Source organism: Protopterus annectens, chromosome 13.part0 (assembly GCF_019279795.1).
Source record: "Protopterus annectens isolate FY-2018-M chromosome 13.part0, PAN1.0, whole genome shotgun sequence".
In the NCBI taxonomy this organism is placed as follows: Eukaryota; Metazoa; Chordata; order Ceratodontiformes; family Protopteridae; genus Protopterus; species Protopterus annectens.
This window is the reverse complement of record NC_056747.1, coordinates 1,174,108,294-1,174,124,798: the sequence shown is the minus strand read 5'-3', so window position 1 is coordinate 1,174,124,798 and position 16,505 is coordinate 1,174,108,294. Positions and strand designations below refer to the sequence as shown.

General features: G+C 40.5%; 1 protein-coding gene across 1 annotated transcript in view; it reads right to left on the bottom strand.

The window, feature by feature from the left end:
* Window positions 1–16,505, bottom strand: part of DHX8 (DEAH-box helicase 8) — a 959,075-nt gene that overhangs the window by 430,194 nt on the left and 512,376 nt on the right. The window contains exons 13-14 of the mRNA XM_044055176.1: window positions 10,016–10,210; window positions 9,111–9,296 (exon numbers count right to left, since the gene is read on the bottom strand). Coding sequence (XP_043911111.1) covers window positions 9,111–9,296; window positions 10,016–10,210 — 381 coding nt within the window. The remainder of the gene's footprint in view (window positions 1–9,110; window positions 9,297–10,015; window positions 10,211–16,505) is intronic.

Genomic DNA, 16,505 nt, shown 5'->3' with positions numbered 1-16,505 from the left:
GGGTCTAGTCCTTGTTCTTTAGTCCAAATTACAAACCTAGCCCATTTGCTGTGATAAGAGTTTCCTGATGGAGGGTTTATGAGAAGCCAGAAGAATCTTTTGGACTGGGGAAGATAGGTTCATCTGCCTGGCAATCAGCGGAAGTGGAGATACCAAGCAGTCGGCTTGAGACTATGAAGGTTGGGATGGACCAGCCCCTGCGGGTGAGACAGGAGTCCCGGGGCTGAATCCAGGGTCCACGGGTGGTGAACCAAGTGAGGCCATAGAAAGGGGAAACAAATTTGATGGGGCCAATAGGGTGTAAAAAGAGGATCACCTCGCTTCTCAGCAGTTATACTTTCTTCAAGAACTATGGAATGACGGGAAAAGGGGGAAAGGCACACAGTAGTCCCGGGGGCCAATCGTGTATCATAGCATCTCTCGGTGACTCCTCCTGGGGAGGATCAGGGCAAGGAAGCTGGTGCATTTGTGGTTCAAGAGGGAAGCAAAGAGGTCACAGCAAGGCCAGCCCCAACAAAGAAAAATTTGAGTTGCTACTACGGGATTGAGAGACCACTTGTGAGGCATCAAAATGTTCCTGCTCAGTTTGTCTGCAATCAGATTGACATTTCTGGGAATGTGCATTGCTAGTAGAAAGCGGTTAGAAGCTATCACCCCACTGCCACACTCTTAGAGCTTCCCAGCATAAAGGGTAGGATGTGGTTCCTCCTTGCTTGTTGATGTACCAGACTATATAGAAATATTCACAGGCTCTGCATTTTGCCAAATAAACCAAATTCCTACTACGACAATCAGCTGTTTGAAAGGTTTCAATGTTACTTTGAGCTACTGAATTTACTTTCATCTTTGATGTGACTTTATATTTTATTACCTTAGTACTTTACTTTATTACTTGTATTACGTTTTTAGTAATCATTGTTTCAACTAGACACTGACATTCATTTTGTTTAGAATTTACTTACTTTTCCTAACTTTTGCTTGTTTGAATTTAATCCGTTCTATAAAATGTTTTGTGCTGAAGCACAACATTAAGAGCTGAGATGAGACGAGCTGCTACTGACTCCCCACCTCACTTTCGGCCCTTGCAAGCTTCCTCTGTAAGGGCAGGATGAACATGTACTCTTATAGGTAGGCCTTACCTTCCTCATTCTGTCTGACAGAAATCTCTCCATTTCTGTACCCCCACACACAGCACAGCTCAACTCAACTTTTATTATACAGCTTTATGACATGTCAGTGAACAGTTTTAGTGGGCCTGGGTGAAGGAAGAAATGGAAGGTTTGTAAGGCTAGAAGCAATGCTCACATCTCCATTACGTAGATGTGTCCCTTTTACTGTGAGGGGGACCACGTCTAATGTGCCTTCTTGGACTAGGTCTAGAGGGTGTAGAGGCAGTCCTGGGTTTAGTTTTACCTGCTGGGCCCATGAGAGAAGCGCCCTCTTCAAGCATGGGATGAGTAGAATTAGGTATTCTAGTGGATGAGTGTTGTTTCCAGAGAGATCTCAGGAATCACTGGAATTTCCTCATGCGAAGTCTTGCCAGGGGTACAACGGGGATGGTTGAGGGCATAAGACCTAGTACCCGAAGGAATTCCCTGCCTGTGATGTGGTTTAATGGGAGGAGAGATAGAAAGGAGGCCCGAAGGTCCTCTGCCTTTTGGGGTGGTAGAGCACTCTCAATATGTCGGTTTGGATTCCGCAAACCAGAAAAATGTGGTTTTGGGTTGGGGTGAGGGTTGATCTTACGAAGTTTATGGTGAACCCCAGATTTGCCGGGAGGGTAATGGTAGTCTGTAGGTTCTGTTGAAGAACCCAAGGAGTCAGGCCCTGCAAAAGCAGGTTGTCCAGGTATGGGAAAAATCTGGATATCCAGGAGCCTGCAATGAGCAATCAACTACAGCCAAACATTTTGTGAAAACCCTTGGGGGTGTAGAGAGGCCAAAGTGCAATGCAGAGAACTGAAAATGCCAAGAACCCATAGAAAGACAAATATTTCCTGTACCTGGGGGTGAACGGGGATGTGAAGATAGGCATCTTTTATGTCTAGAGAGGCCATGAATCCCTGTGGTAAAAGCAGAGGAAAAAGAGTTTTGTAGAGTTAACATTCTGATGGAGGGAACCTTTAAGAAAGTGTTGAGATGAGATAAGTCTAGGATTGGTCTCCATATTTTCTGGGTACTAGAATCATTCTTGAATAAACTCCTTTCCCTCTGGAGGTACAGGGAACTGTCTGAAAGGATCCCTGTTTCAACAAATCCGAGGGGAGAGATCTGTGAAGAGAAGTTGTTCTCTGGGTGGTTGTGGAAAGCCCTGAAAGGTGGGAGTGGAGTGCCAAACCATAAAATATCCTTTTTTGATTATGAAAAGGACACAGTTGTCTTGGGTAATGGCTTACCATGTCTTGAGAGAGCGTTTGAAAGGTGGAGTGAAGGGGGGGATGTTTGCAAGGTAGTCAAATACTCCACGCTCTGTACAGAAAGCGTTTTTTGTTGTGGTGGTGTCCGAGCAGCCCTAGTCCTCTGAGGTATCTTACCTTCCCTAGAAAATTGCTTTATTGGTGCTGAGAAAGGCTGTGAACAAAGACAGTCTTCAAGGGAAAATTCCTATGGAACCTGAGCACCGGGGAAACTAAAAGGTGCTTTAGCTCTTTCAGTTCCTTAGACTTTTCTTGTATGACCCAAACAAGGCTGTATTGTCCAGAGGGGCATCCATTAATTGTGATTTGAAATCATCCTGCAGTGGCTGAAGTCTAAGACAGGAGAATCTTCCGAGTACTGACCCAGTAGCAGCTGTCCTAGGGCAGGCCTCAGCGGCATCATAGCTGTATTTGATGGAGTGTCTTTGCACTTGGAAATAATCTCCTAAAAGACTGGGGGCTAAGTTTTTTCCCCTGAGAATCTGGGAGGTCTGAGATTGCAGAAGTTGCCTGAGACATAAGGTCTACGGAGTATTTAGTCATATGTGTCAAGTAGTTGATGGCTCTGAAAGCAAAGTGCCTGAAGTGTAGGCCTTTTTCCTCGCCTTTCAAGAGTTCTACTCTCCTTGTCCAATGGGAGTAGGGAGATAGAAGAGAGCATCCTAAAAGGCTTGTCAGCAGTGACAGAAATGACTGTTGGGTCTACAGCCAGGCACCTAAAAAGACACTTGACAGTCCTCAGGGACTTTGCAGAAATGGTCTGACTTTTGGGCAGCTGGAGCCTGAGAGTCAGGGTTTTGGGATGCATGGTGGACTGCATCCAAAAAGGCTGAAATTTGGGAGGAATCTCTCTTAAAATAGTCACACATTTTCAGGATGGTCTCCCTGAAGGACATTTCCTCCACGAGAGACTCTGCACCCACTGACTCCTATTCCTAAGGAGAGGGGATATGAGTAGAGTAGTCTAAACATTCTTCTTCATCAGAAAAGTCTGGGTCCCTAGCCCTTTTCTGGAAAAGTTGAGAGGCTGGGGTGGGGGCAGGCTGAGAGGTAGGCTGCTTAAGAGCCATGAAGGCCTGGAAAAGACTCAGAGAAGGCCTGCCAAACCGCAGGAGCCTATTTAGCAGTGGAGACATGCTTTGTCGTTTGTTTTTTCTTCGCTGGAAAAACTATCTTATGTAATGATGGGGGTATGGAAGAAGACCAGAGTTCAAAGGATTCAGGCTGGAGTGCAGTGGCAGACTTTTGTGGTAAACCCCTAGGTTCCTCAATTCAGTCGAGCCTCAGTTCCCCCTTGACATCCAGATCGGACATCTGTTCCACCTCTAGAGACATGCTCATGGCAGAAGTCAAAGCACCCTCAGAAGTAGGTTCTGCGTGTGACTCCATGTCTGGAATCGGATGTGCCTCCAGGTTGATGGGCACCTTGGGAGATACGTCTGAAGGCAGAGGTGCAGTGGAAAGTGCAGCCAGAGAATTCTTGGTCTTATGCTTTGGTGGCTTGGCTTCGGGCCTCGAGAAATCCTTCATGTGCTTAGTTAACAATTTAAGCCTTTGCTTTTCCAGATACAAAGCTAGTGATGAAACCCTACTTCTAAGGTTCTTTGGAAGAAATGACTGACAAATAATGCATGACTTATGGTTGCGGTTAGGGCCTAGGCAAAAAAGACAATGGGTATGGCTGTCCTTATGTGGAATTGCTCTTCCACTTTGGCACTTTCCTTTCCTGGACGAAATAAGAAATTAATTGCAAAAAAAAAGAAAATTCCCTAACAGAACACTTATCTGAAAGAGAAGTAGGAATGGCTGGAAACTGCATGACCAACAGATAGAGATGGCGCTCTGACTGGCAGCAGAAAAGTTGTGAGGATGATATGGACATATGTTAGTTTTATGGCCTAGGTCTGACTGCAGTTTACATCAGACATTCCACATACCCTATGGTGGTGAAAGACTTTTGTATACTGGCAGACGTCGGGTGCCTTCTGGTGGGGATATTCCACAAATAAAGAATACTGTAGCAACTGAATAGAAGACCATCAAGGACTATTAAAAATACTAACTTAAACCAGTACTACAAAATAAATGACATTCAAACAAGCAAATGTTAAAACAGAAATTAGATAAAAAATGCTAAACTATATACTAAATAAAATAAGTTTTAATAAACAGATAAAACAAAGAGGTTAAGATATTCATATAAAAATGAATATTACTAAACTATTTCAAACAAGGAAATGCTAAAAGTTAGGAAAACAGCTAAAACAAATACTAAATAACACACCAACACACATGAAACAAAGACTACTAAGGTACATCCCCCCTCTGTTTGAGATGAATATGGACTCTCTTTGCTGTCACCTTTCTTCTTATTTTTGAATGTCATCATTCAATTACTTGAAAGAACAGTGGTGGTGCTAGGATGTTTTTGCCAATAATGGATGAATGGACTGCCCCTATAACCAGACTCTTCCCTTCTTCCATCCAATCTAGCCCTTTCTTACTTATTATGGGACTCCAATATGCACATCTACTCTCCAATTCTCACTGTCTCCCCACTGTGTCATTATGAAAATATGTGTACATGCAGACAGGTTAGAGTGTGAGGAGGAAGAGAGAGAGTCACAACCAACTGTGAATGGCAGCAGTATTGCAGCAATGACAGTGTACTCTCAGAGTCAGTATTCCTCTTTTACCAGCCTTTAATGGTATGCCTTTGGGGGGTTAGGAATGCTCCTCTGTACTTGCACCGTTTCTTTAATAAGGACCTTCTTCTTCCATTCTCCTATAGTGTGCAAGATATATTTGTGTGAAATTTGCGTCTCATATGCTTGTGTGCATATTCTGCATGTACATACAATGTGTGTGGTGTGTATGCACGTGTAAATAATGAAACAGGCACAATGTGTATGCCAATGTTGTTTATGTGCATGGACGGTGACTGATGGTGTGTATATTCAGGGGTACATCACATATTTTTATCAAAGTCAGAGGTAAAACAGTATGAACAGTTCACTTCCAAAAGGTTAACCAAAATAGGTTTGGGTACAACACTTTAGAGTTGCATCCCAAACAAACTTCTACTTGAAAAATCATCCACTACGGATGAGAAGACATTTTAAAGCCCTTAGCAAGAAATATCTATCCCTTCACTCCCAAGTGTCACTTTCCAGTAAAATTATAATACATATTTAAAAAACAATATAATGAAAAAAGTAATCACAATGAGTCTTCACAAAATCTTTACAACCCTATATAGAAACTACAACTATAAAATTCCCCAGTCTCACTTGTACATACCCAAGAGTGATGCTAGCCATTTAAAACTAAAAGACAAGTTCCTGAGACACACAAGTGCCATCTGCAGCTGTGGGGATAAGGGACACGTGTGGTCCCACCCAAACGCCAGTGACACTCTCCTCTCATTAGTAGCTTGGGGTACAATATATGTAGGCACATACCAAAAACACTACTCTTACTTGTCAAGAAGTGTAAAATCATATCCTCTTCTGATAAAGTCTTCTGTCATCTCATTTAATGCTGATGGTAACAAATCACTGTCACTGGTTAATCTAATCTAATCAGCCTCAGCACTTGCCCGTTAACTATGTTCTTAAACAAACGTGGTGGATGCATTCTCCGTTTACGTAAACAAGTACTTTTGTTTTTTAATATAATCCATACTAATACTGTAGTGAGAACATGTTATAGAATATTAAAGGATATTATGAGGTATATTAGAAGTAGAAATGGAAAAGTTTTAATTCCTTTATTTACTTCAACAGCAAGGTCTGTTATAAAATATTGTGGTTCCTTCTGCTATTTTAGTGCATCTCAAGTGAGGAAATGAACAAATTCAAAAAATATTTACCAGACAGGTTTTTGGGCTGAACCACTGTGTGCATGCCTGTGTACGTATGTGTGTGTATATATAATTAATATATATATATATATCTATATATATATATATATATAGATCTATGGATCTAGAACGTTTGCTCGAGTGAGCAAACAACCGAAACCCAAACGGCCGGGCATACTTACGTGAAAGTGCTTCTCACCGAAGAAGCACTTTCACGTAAATATGCCAGTTGCAGAGGCTGTACTATGGTGTGGGTAAGGGAAATTTCCCTTTTCCCCACTGTAGTGCGGTCTCGGAGGGAGAACATTAAAGTAGGGGGGTGTGGGGGCTGAAGGAGGGCCCTGCTAAAATGTAAATGTAGTGTTTTATTTTTTTTTTTGCAACACGCTTTAACGAAAGCACTTTTTCGATAAAAGCGCTTTCATTAAAGTGTGCTTGGTTATTATGGATTTGAGTGAGCAAACGTCCTAGATCCATATATATATATATATATATATATAGTGTGTGTGCGCGCGCGTGTGTGTGTGTGTGTGTGTGTATACATATATATATATATATATATATATATATATAGTGTGTGTGTGTTATGTGTCTGTGTACATATACACATTATATATATATATATATATATATATATAGTGTGTGTGTGTGTGTCTGTGTGTGTGTACATATACATACATATATATATATATATATCTATAGTGTGTGTGTGTGTGTGTCTGTGTACATATACATATATATATATATCTATAGTGTGTGTGTGTCTGTGTGTTTGTACAAATACATATATATATATATATATATATATATATATAGATATATATATATATACAGATATATAGATATATGTAGATGTGCATACATATATACATACACATATATGTATATGGAAGCACTTTACTATCTCGAAATACTGAAATCCTGAATTTCAGTATCTCGAGGCGAAAGTGCCGAAAGTGCAGTTGAGCAAAACTGCACCTGATCGAACTCAAAGTGTCGAATTCACGGTTGTGATGGAGCGGTACGTGGGTTTTGTTATGTTTGTAAGGTGTGGTGTGCTGTGGGATATGGTTTGCCTGCCGATGTGTGGATATATGTGGAGATGCAGGTAAGTGCTTTTTTTTAAGGGTTTTGGGTAGGGATTTGAGTGTATGTGCATGTGTTGGGAAGTATAGGTGTAGGTAGGTAAGAGTATGAGTGTGTAAGTGTTGAGAGTGGTAGTGTTTGTACGTATGTGGTGTGTGTTTGTGCAAGGGGAATATAGAGTATGTAGTGGTGGGTTTAATGCGTTTGTCTATTTAGTGCAACCTCAGAGTTAGTATATATAATTAGCAGGGGTGTGCGGGGGTGCAGGTGGGCTTGCCCTCTGCTTACATGTAGGGTAGGTACATGCGTTTGTGTTGTTGTGTTTGTGTGTGTTTTGTTGGTTTGTTGTAGTGTGGGGAGGAAGGTGTATGTATGTTTGCGTGGTGGAGGGTGTATTTAAAAGTCGCGATTTTGAATTTCGTGCTTTTGGGGTTTCGATATTGTGAATGCTTTATAGTCTCGAGATACTGAAGTTCCAGATTTCAATATTTTGAGATTATAAAGTGAATCTATGTTTTATATATATATATATATATATATATATATATATATATATATATATATATATATATATATATATATATATATATACACACACACACACACACACATACAAACAGATGGCAACATTTCTCATTATATTCCATCGGTTACAAACCTCTGAGGTCAACTTAATCTTGGTCTTTAAATGTCTAAAGATAAGACTGACTACCACTAGATTATATGATTTTCAAATCATACCATTAATACAAGGAATAGCAACTTGTCTGTAAAGCTCGCTGATGTTAGAACATCAGTTAAAAGTTCTTACTTTCATCACAGAGCTAGGAGGCCATGTAATTCACTGCCAGTGCATATGCATGGTGTTGAAAACTTAGAGCTCTTTAACTGTTATGTGGATAAATTATGTAAGGATTATGTCTGTGTACCTGACGTCTGGGTTGGTTGCATCCAATCTTCCCCCTAGCAGTGTACCCTGCTTCTGCTAGGTACTGTGTAACCTGCGTGGTTTTACCAGACACTGTTTCTCCAATCACAAACAGGCAAACTTAAATTAACCTGTCTGGCTCTGAGTTTGGACCACATAACATTAAACACTGAAATTCCTGGGTTCTGTTTATTATGGTTTCATGTTTGATTACTACATGACATGAACCTGGGACATCAAAACCCTATGACAACAGCAAAATTTAGAACATGAAATATGAATCTATAAAGGTATATGGGAACATCATAACTGCTACCACAACTTGAGAGGAATGGAAAGTGCATCTAGCTTAAGAAAAGCTATCAAAATGTACTTTATCCACAGACTAACCTGGAAATACATCAGGCACAAAAGCCACTTTGAGCTGAACAGGAAGCACAATTCAGTTAAGTGATGTGCTCAGTGTCACAGCCTAGAAATAAAAAGACTGAAAAAATGAAAAACGGAACTAAAGGCTGACCCTCGTTAGAAACTTTGTACACTTAAAACCCTCTGTGATACGCTGCCAAGTGCAATATTTTTACAGAAAAAGAACACAAATGCAAACTGCAAATTATGCAAGACCAAGTACAAAACGTCACATTTACAGAGTTAAAGCTAACAGATGTGTGAAGATAAGGATCTAAAACACATTAGCTATAATTACAATAGTTCTTACCAAAATACAGGACTATTAAGCAATCCTCAGCATACTCCTTAAAGCTATACATCACACATGCATGATTAAAGAAAATGTTATGAAATTACATTCTACTTACCTTTTTTAGCAACCCAAACAGCACATCAGTGTGAATTGTCCTCTCATGGGCTTCGTCCAGCATTATAATAGCATACTGTGTAAGGTCAGGATCGATGAGGCATTCTCGTAATAACATACCGTCTGTCATGTATTTGATAACAGTTTCTGGGCTAGTACAGTCCTCAAATCGAATAGTGTAACCAACCTGTATTTAAAGAATACATTACTTCAATGAGTTCTGAAGGTAAAAACATCTGAAAAACACAGCTCTTGATCATCATAACCACAGTAGGCAATCCAACACCAACCAATAGCACTCACAAACAAATGGCCACCCAAAAATAATACTTCATGCTTTCTTCAACATGATATGCATACACTAACTCAACCTGCAAATTACTTAACCAGCCAGCAGGTTTCTCCTTCTGCCATACCCATAGGATCTAGGACAACATTAGGGCAAATGACTTACTAAAAACAAAGTACACATTGCAAACAGTTTGAACTTTCAACTCCACAGTTCCTAATGTACATCTCAAAGTCCTAACATAGTCCCAGCATGGGAAAGCATAAAAAAGGGGATTTTAGTTACTTTATGAAGTACATAAACATGTGGCCACTCCTTCTCCATCAAAACTTGTTTTTACTAAAATACGCAGGCACAATAGTGCGTTGATTTAAAAACAAAGCATGGACTACAAAAAAGGAACACTCAAAGCAGATATAAACAGACAAAGCGTGGTTCAGAAAAAAAGAACACTGAATGCAGTAAGTGAAACTGGCAAATGAAACTTAATATGAAAAACATTTACCCAAACAAGGAAAAACATTAGCAAAGATGAAGACCTTTAAGCAATCTCAGTCTAGGAAGAAAAGGAGTGCAAAAGGGAAAAACAAAAGCCATACAGAAACAGACGGACTTACCTCTTGACCCAAACAACATCCATATTCTTCAGACACTCTCTTTGCAACTGACATAGCAGCCACACGTCTGGGCTGGGTGCATCCAATCTTCCCCCTAGCAGTGTACCCTGCTTCTGCTAGGTACTGTGTAATCTGCGTGGTTTTACCAGACCCTGTTTCTCCAATCACAATCAGAATCTGGTTGTCGTGAACAGCCTACAACCCAAAACAATCAATTATTCTAAATGAATAGCATACATGAGAACTCTGGAAAACAAAAGTTTTTCACAGGTGCCTTAATAACTAAATATCGAACAATGAAGTGTCCAGACTTTTTCTTCCTTTCTCATATTATTCCAGTCACTGGCACACAGCCTCACATTTAGGTGAGCAGGAGAGTTACTTCTGGGCACAATGACAACTTAGTGATACAGTTTTGATTACGAACGTTAATTTCACATAACAGCAGTGTACGGAGCATAATAGTCATAGCAGAAAACATAATTCAGCCCCCACCCCCCAAAAAAAAAAACTGCTATTCATGGAAAATGTAGGAATTCTGATATGAACCCAACTAAGCAGAGTCTGTCACAAAAAGTACAGCTGTGTAAGAACTCACAGTAACAGTACATGTCCTACTGATCACTGCTGCAGCATTCCCTAAGATAACCCGCTGGCTGGAGTACCAAAACAAAAAACCTTCTCTACGCTTGTATGTCTAGCATATGACCTATGCCTGTGAGCATATAGGTGCATAATCTGCTAAAGGAATATAAGAATCCTCAGACTACCCTAAAGCTAAGAGACCCTGAAGAAGCCTATGTAAATACAGCAAAGAAAAATAAGGTCAACTAAAAGGATGGGAAAATAACTCACCAACCCCCCAGTCCACAGGATGTATAGAGATTAGTACAAACAATAAGGGGGAAGGAAAAGGGATACAATACTGCAGGAGGGATGAGTAGGACATCCACTGTTCTTACACAACTGCATTATGTCCTCCCTTAAACTACTGCGTCAGTATTGCAATACTGATGGGGGTATTCCAAAAGTTTAGAAGTTGGATAGGGTGGAGGGACCAGTGACACGGGAGCTGTCTACCAGTCCCAGAAATATGCATTTGGTAAAACATGTCCACCATCCAGAAAAGTCATCCACTCTGGAGTGTTTTGTGAAAGTGTGTACACAGGAACAGGTGGCTGCTTCCAAAATGGCTCTGGAGGCAATGCTCTTGAAGAAGGCACCAAAGAAAGTAACTGCTCTGGTGGAGTGTACTTCCAGTGGTGAAGACAAGAACTTGCCACGATAGGAATATCAAGAGAGATTGAGATCTAGTTACATAATGTCTGTTTAGAGACCAAGTTGCCCAACTTGCCTTCCTGGAAAGAAACAAAAGGCTGGGCTGTCTTCCTAATGTTTCTTGTCTCATCAAGGCAGAATACTAGTTGTCTGTGCACATCCAGAGAGTGGAGAAGCCTCTCACCCCTGCTGTATGGCTTTAGAAAGAAGGTAGGTAAATGTATCACCTGACTGAGAGACTACTGATTTACCATCTTAGGCATGGAAAAAGGTTTAGCCCTAAGACAGACCGTATCCTTATGCAGGATAAGGAAAGGGGGGGGGTGACCATAAGGGCGTGAAGCTCAGAAACCCCTTTGGCAGAAGTAAGGGCCACCAGGAAAACAATTTTATAAGTAAAAAACTTTAGGAAGGAAGAGGTGAATGCAACTGGTTCAAAAGGTGGCAAACTAAGTTTTCCCATAATAAAACAGAGGCCCCAATGGAATGGTGAAGCCCTCCTAGGGTGGATTCAAGTGAAGGACACCCTTTGGAAACTGTCTGACTTCAATTCTTGAGAGCAAGGGCAGATTAAGTGACATGCAGGCAAAAATGGCGGACAAGTGTACCTTGACAGAGGAATAGGCTAGTTCAGTTTTGAGTAGGTCAAACATGTATGATAAAATTGTGGAGAGGGCTCAAATTCTTCTTAGGACATCAGAGAGAAAATCTTTTCTATTTGGAGATACAAAACTTTCTAGTGGGGTAGGTTATATGAAGCACGTCTTCGGTTAACTGGTGTCTGAAAGGAATTAAAATTCTATCATCCACAAAGTCAGGGTCAGAGCCTGTAAGATGGGATGAAGTAGAAAGCCCTTTTTCTGAGTATGTCCACTCATGAAGCGTGGTGGGGTCGGAACCCTAACGGACCTCAATTAAAGTACCAAGCACCTCTTCCCTAATAAGGATTTGAGGAATGTTCTCTCCAATGATCACTCTCTGTTCCTCCTCATCAACCGTATCATATAAACAGATTTGCAAGGTCAGACACTGTACCAACCATCAATTGGGTTGCTGTTGTGGGTGTCTGAGAAACTGTCTGATGTATCCTGGATTCCTGCTGCATCTGAATCAGACTGGGCAGCTCATGGATCAGGTCTAGTTTTCTTGAACTTTTTTTCAGGTGTGAGATGGACATCCAAGGCAAAAGGTTCTGCCACTTGGCTTGTGTGAGGCACTTCAGAAGTTGTGTCTCTTAAATATGTATTTAACGAAACAAGTAAAGTATGAAGGGTTTTAGGAACAAGGGATCGACACATCTGACAATTTCTGCAATTGTGTTCAGAATCCAAACAAAATAAACACTGGGAATGGAGTTCCTTATAAGAGATCTACTTATCACAGTCATACTTGCCTCTCTTAGCTGACATTAACAAATCTTTTTTGAAAAAAGATAAGACAATGACGGTTCAACTGAGTAAGTGTTGGGAATGGCAGCAGCCAAATGCAATGCAATGAACAGACCGGCGGGTGCGGAAATCTTGTGTTCGGGCTGGTGGCAAGACAGTCTGAGGATCTTACAACCCTATGTCTGCTTATGTACCTCTATGCCCATAAGCTTAGGTTATATGCTGGATGTACCAGAAAATAGGTTTTTGGTTTTATACGTCAGCCAGACATCAGGTCACCTTGACGAGATAACCTATCAGCAGTGGAATTCTGCAACAGTGATACAAGAAAAGACATTTTTGTGATCTTACCAGCAGCGGATACCATAGCTCTCTAAAAACTTATGAGCCAGCAAATCATGTTAATCACCATGAAGTGGAGAAGATATCTAGAAATTATGTCAGAGAACGATTATCTGCTGAAACATAATGAATGACAGGAAGGCCAAAATACATTAACAACACTGAAAAGGCTCTGAAAAGTTATGGGGAAGATCAGTCTGCAGTTTTTTTGTTTTTTTGATCTGGCACAAACAATTCTTGATGCATATCCTTTTGTGGTATTAGCATTCCATGGAAACACTAACTGCACCAAAATATGCAAGGCCAATTATAGCTAAAGCCCTTCCATAGATGACCAACACTTAGTTAAAAATTATGTCAACAAGAATAACAGCATGAGTTAAAAAAAAAAAGAACAAAATGAGTTAAAAAAAAAAAAAAGTACCAAGTGTTAGACTAACATATTTATTGTAGAAAAACCAAAATCAGAATTCACAGTTCAAATACCGACCCTTCAACTGAAATAATCCATACAAAAACATGTACAAGCAGGTGCAAATCACTGATACAGAAGATTCAAACAAGTAAAGTAAGCCAGAAGCACAGGGCTTCAGAGCTGCCTTGTATGATGCAAGTCCACTCGCACCATGCAAAACGAACACAAATTACTGCTGAACATCCTCCCCTACCTAATACTTGCAGTCTTATTCCTAGAAAAGTGCTAGTCAAGAAAAGGGATGAATAAAAAATCAACTACTTAATGCATTTATTTATTTAATTTATTTGAAATCTGTTTACCGGGGTGGTCTGACTGGGTCTACACAACCCGTTTTCAACAGAGGCCCAGGGAGAAAAGCTCCACATAACAAACACAGTATAATCCAATCCAATACAAATGACATTTGAAATACTATTCAAAAATAAGTTGAAAGAAACTATGTTACAAGATAAGTTGAAAGAAACTATGTTACAAGATTACACATCTAGACAATTCTACAGAGTTAAAACCTAGATAGTGATAGGCACTCTCACCATATACACAGCCTATGAGTAGACGGTGTCCAAGAAGAGTATGTAGGTAGTGTAAAACCTAGATAGTGATAGGCACTCTCACCATATACACAGCCTATGAGTAGACGGTGTCCAAGAAGAGTATGTAGGTAGTGTAAAACCTAGATAGTGATAGGCACTCTCACCATATACATAGCCTATGAGTAGACGGTGTCCAAGAAGAGTATGTAGGTAGTGTAAAACCTAGATAGTGATAGGCACTCTCACCATATACATAGCCTATGAGTAGACGGTGTCCAAGAAGAGTATGTAGGTAGTGTAAAACCTAGATAGTGATAGGCACTCTCACCATATACATAGCCTATGAGTAGACAGTGTCCAAGAAGAGTATGTAGGTAGTGTAAAACCTAGATAGTGATAGGCACTCTCACCATATACATAGCCTATGAGTAGACAGTGTCCAAGAAGAGTATGTAGGTAGTGTAAAACCTAGATAGTGATAGGCACTCTCACCATATACATAGCCTATGAGTAGACAGTGTCCAAGAAGAGTATGTAGGTAGTGTAAAACCTAGACAGTGATAGGCACTCTCACCATATACATAGCCTATGAGTAGACGGTGTCCAAGAAGAGTATGTAGGTAGTGTAAAACCTAGATAGTGATAGGCACTCTCACCATATACATAGCCTATGAGTAGACAGTGTCCAAGAAGAGTATGTAGGTAGTGTAAAACCTAGATAGTGATAGGCACTCTCACCATATACATAGCCTATGAGTAGACGGTGTCCAAGAAGAGTATGTAGGTAGTGTAAAACCTAGATAGTGATAGGCACTCTCACCATATACATAGCCTATGAGTAGACAGTGTCCAAGAAGAGTATGTAGGTAGTGTAAAACCTAGATAGTGATAGGCACTCTCACCATATACATAGCCTATGAGTAGACAGTGTCCAAGAAGAGTATGTAGGTAGTGTAAAACCTAGATAGTGATAGGCACTCTCACCATATACACAGCCTATGAGTAGACAGTGTCCAAGAAGAGTATGTAGGTAGTGTAAAACCTAGATAGTGATAGGCACTCTCACCATATACACAGCCTATGAGTAGACGGTGTCCAAGAAGAGTATGTAGGTAGTGTAAAACCTAGATAGTGATAGGCACTCTCACCATATACATAGCCTATGAGTAGACGGTGTCCAAGAAGAGTATGTAGGTAGTGTAAAACCTAGATAGTGATAGGCACTCTCACCATATACACAGCCTATGAGTAGACAGTGTCCAAGAAGAGTATGTAGGTAGTGTAAAACCTAGATAGTGATAGGCACTCTCACCATATACATAGCCTATGAGTAGACGGTGTCCAAGAAGAGTATGTAGGTAGTGTAAAACCTAGATAGTGATAGGCACTCTCACCATATACATAGCCTATGAGTAGACGGTGTCCAAGAAGAGTATGTAGGTAGTGTAAAACCTAGATAGTGATAGGCACTCTCACCATATACATAGCCTATGAGTAGACGGTGTCCAAGAAGAGTATGTAGGTAGTGTAAAACCTAGATAGTGATAGGCACTCTCACCATATACATAGCCTATGAGTAGACAGTGTCCAAGAAGAGTATGTAGGTAGTGTAAAACCTAGATAGTGATAGGCACTCTCACCATATACACAGCCTATGAGTAGACGGTGTCCAAGAAGAGTATGTAGGTAGTGTAAAACCTAGATAGTGATAGGCACTCTCACCATATACACAGCCTATGAGTAGACAGTGTCCAAGAAGAGTATGTAGGTAGTGTAAAACCTAGATAGTGATAGGCACTCTCACCATATACATAGCCTATGAGTAGACAGTGTCCAAGAAGAGTATGTAGGTAGTGTAAAACCTAGATAGTGATAGGCACTCTCACCATATACATAGCCTATGAGTAGACAGTGTCCAAGAAGAGTATGTAGGTAGTGTAAAACCTAGATAGTGATAGGCACTCTCACCATATACACAGCCTATGAGTAGACGGTGTCCAAGAAGAGTATGTAGGTAGTGTAAAACCTAGATAGTGATAGGCACTCTCACCATATACATAGCCTATGAGTAGACAGTGTCCAAGAAGAGTATGTAGGTAGTGTAAAACCTAGATAGTGATAGGCACTCTCACCATATACATAGCCTATGAGTAGACGGTGTCCAAGAAGAGTATGTAGGTAGTGTAAAACCTAGATAGTGATAGGCACTCTCACCATATACATAGCCTATGAGTAGACAGTGTCCAAGAAGAGTATGTCGGTAGTGTAAAACCTAGATAGTGATAGGCACTCTCACCATATACATAGCCTATGAGTAGACAGTGTCCAAGAAGAGTATGTAGGTAGTGTAAAACCTAGATAGTGATAGGCACTCTCACCATATACACAGCCTATGAGTAGATAGTGTCCAAGAAGAGTATGTAGGTAGTGTAAAACCTAGATAGTGATAGGCACTCTCACCATATACATAG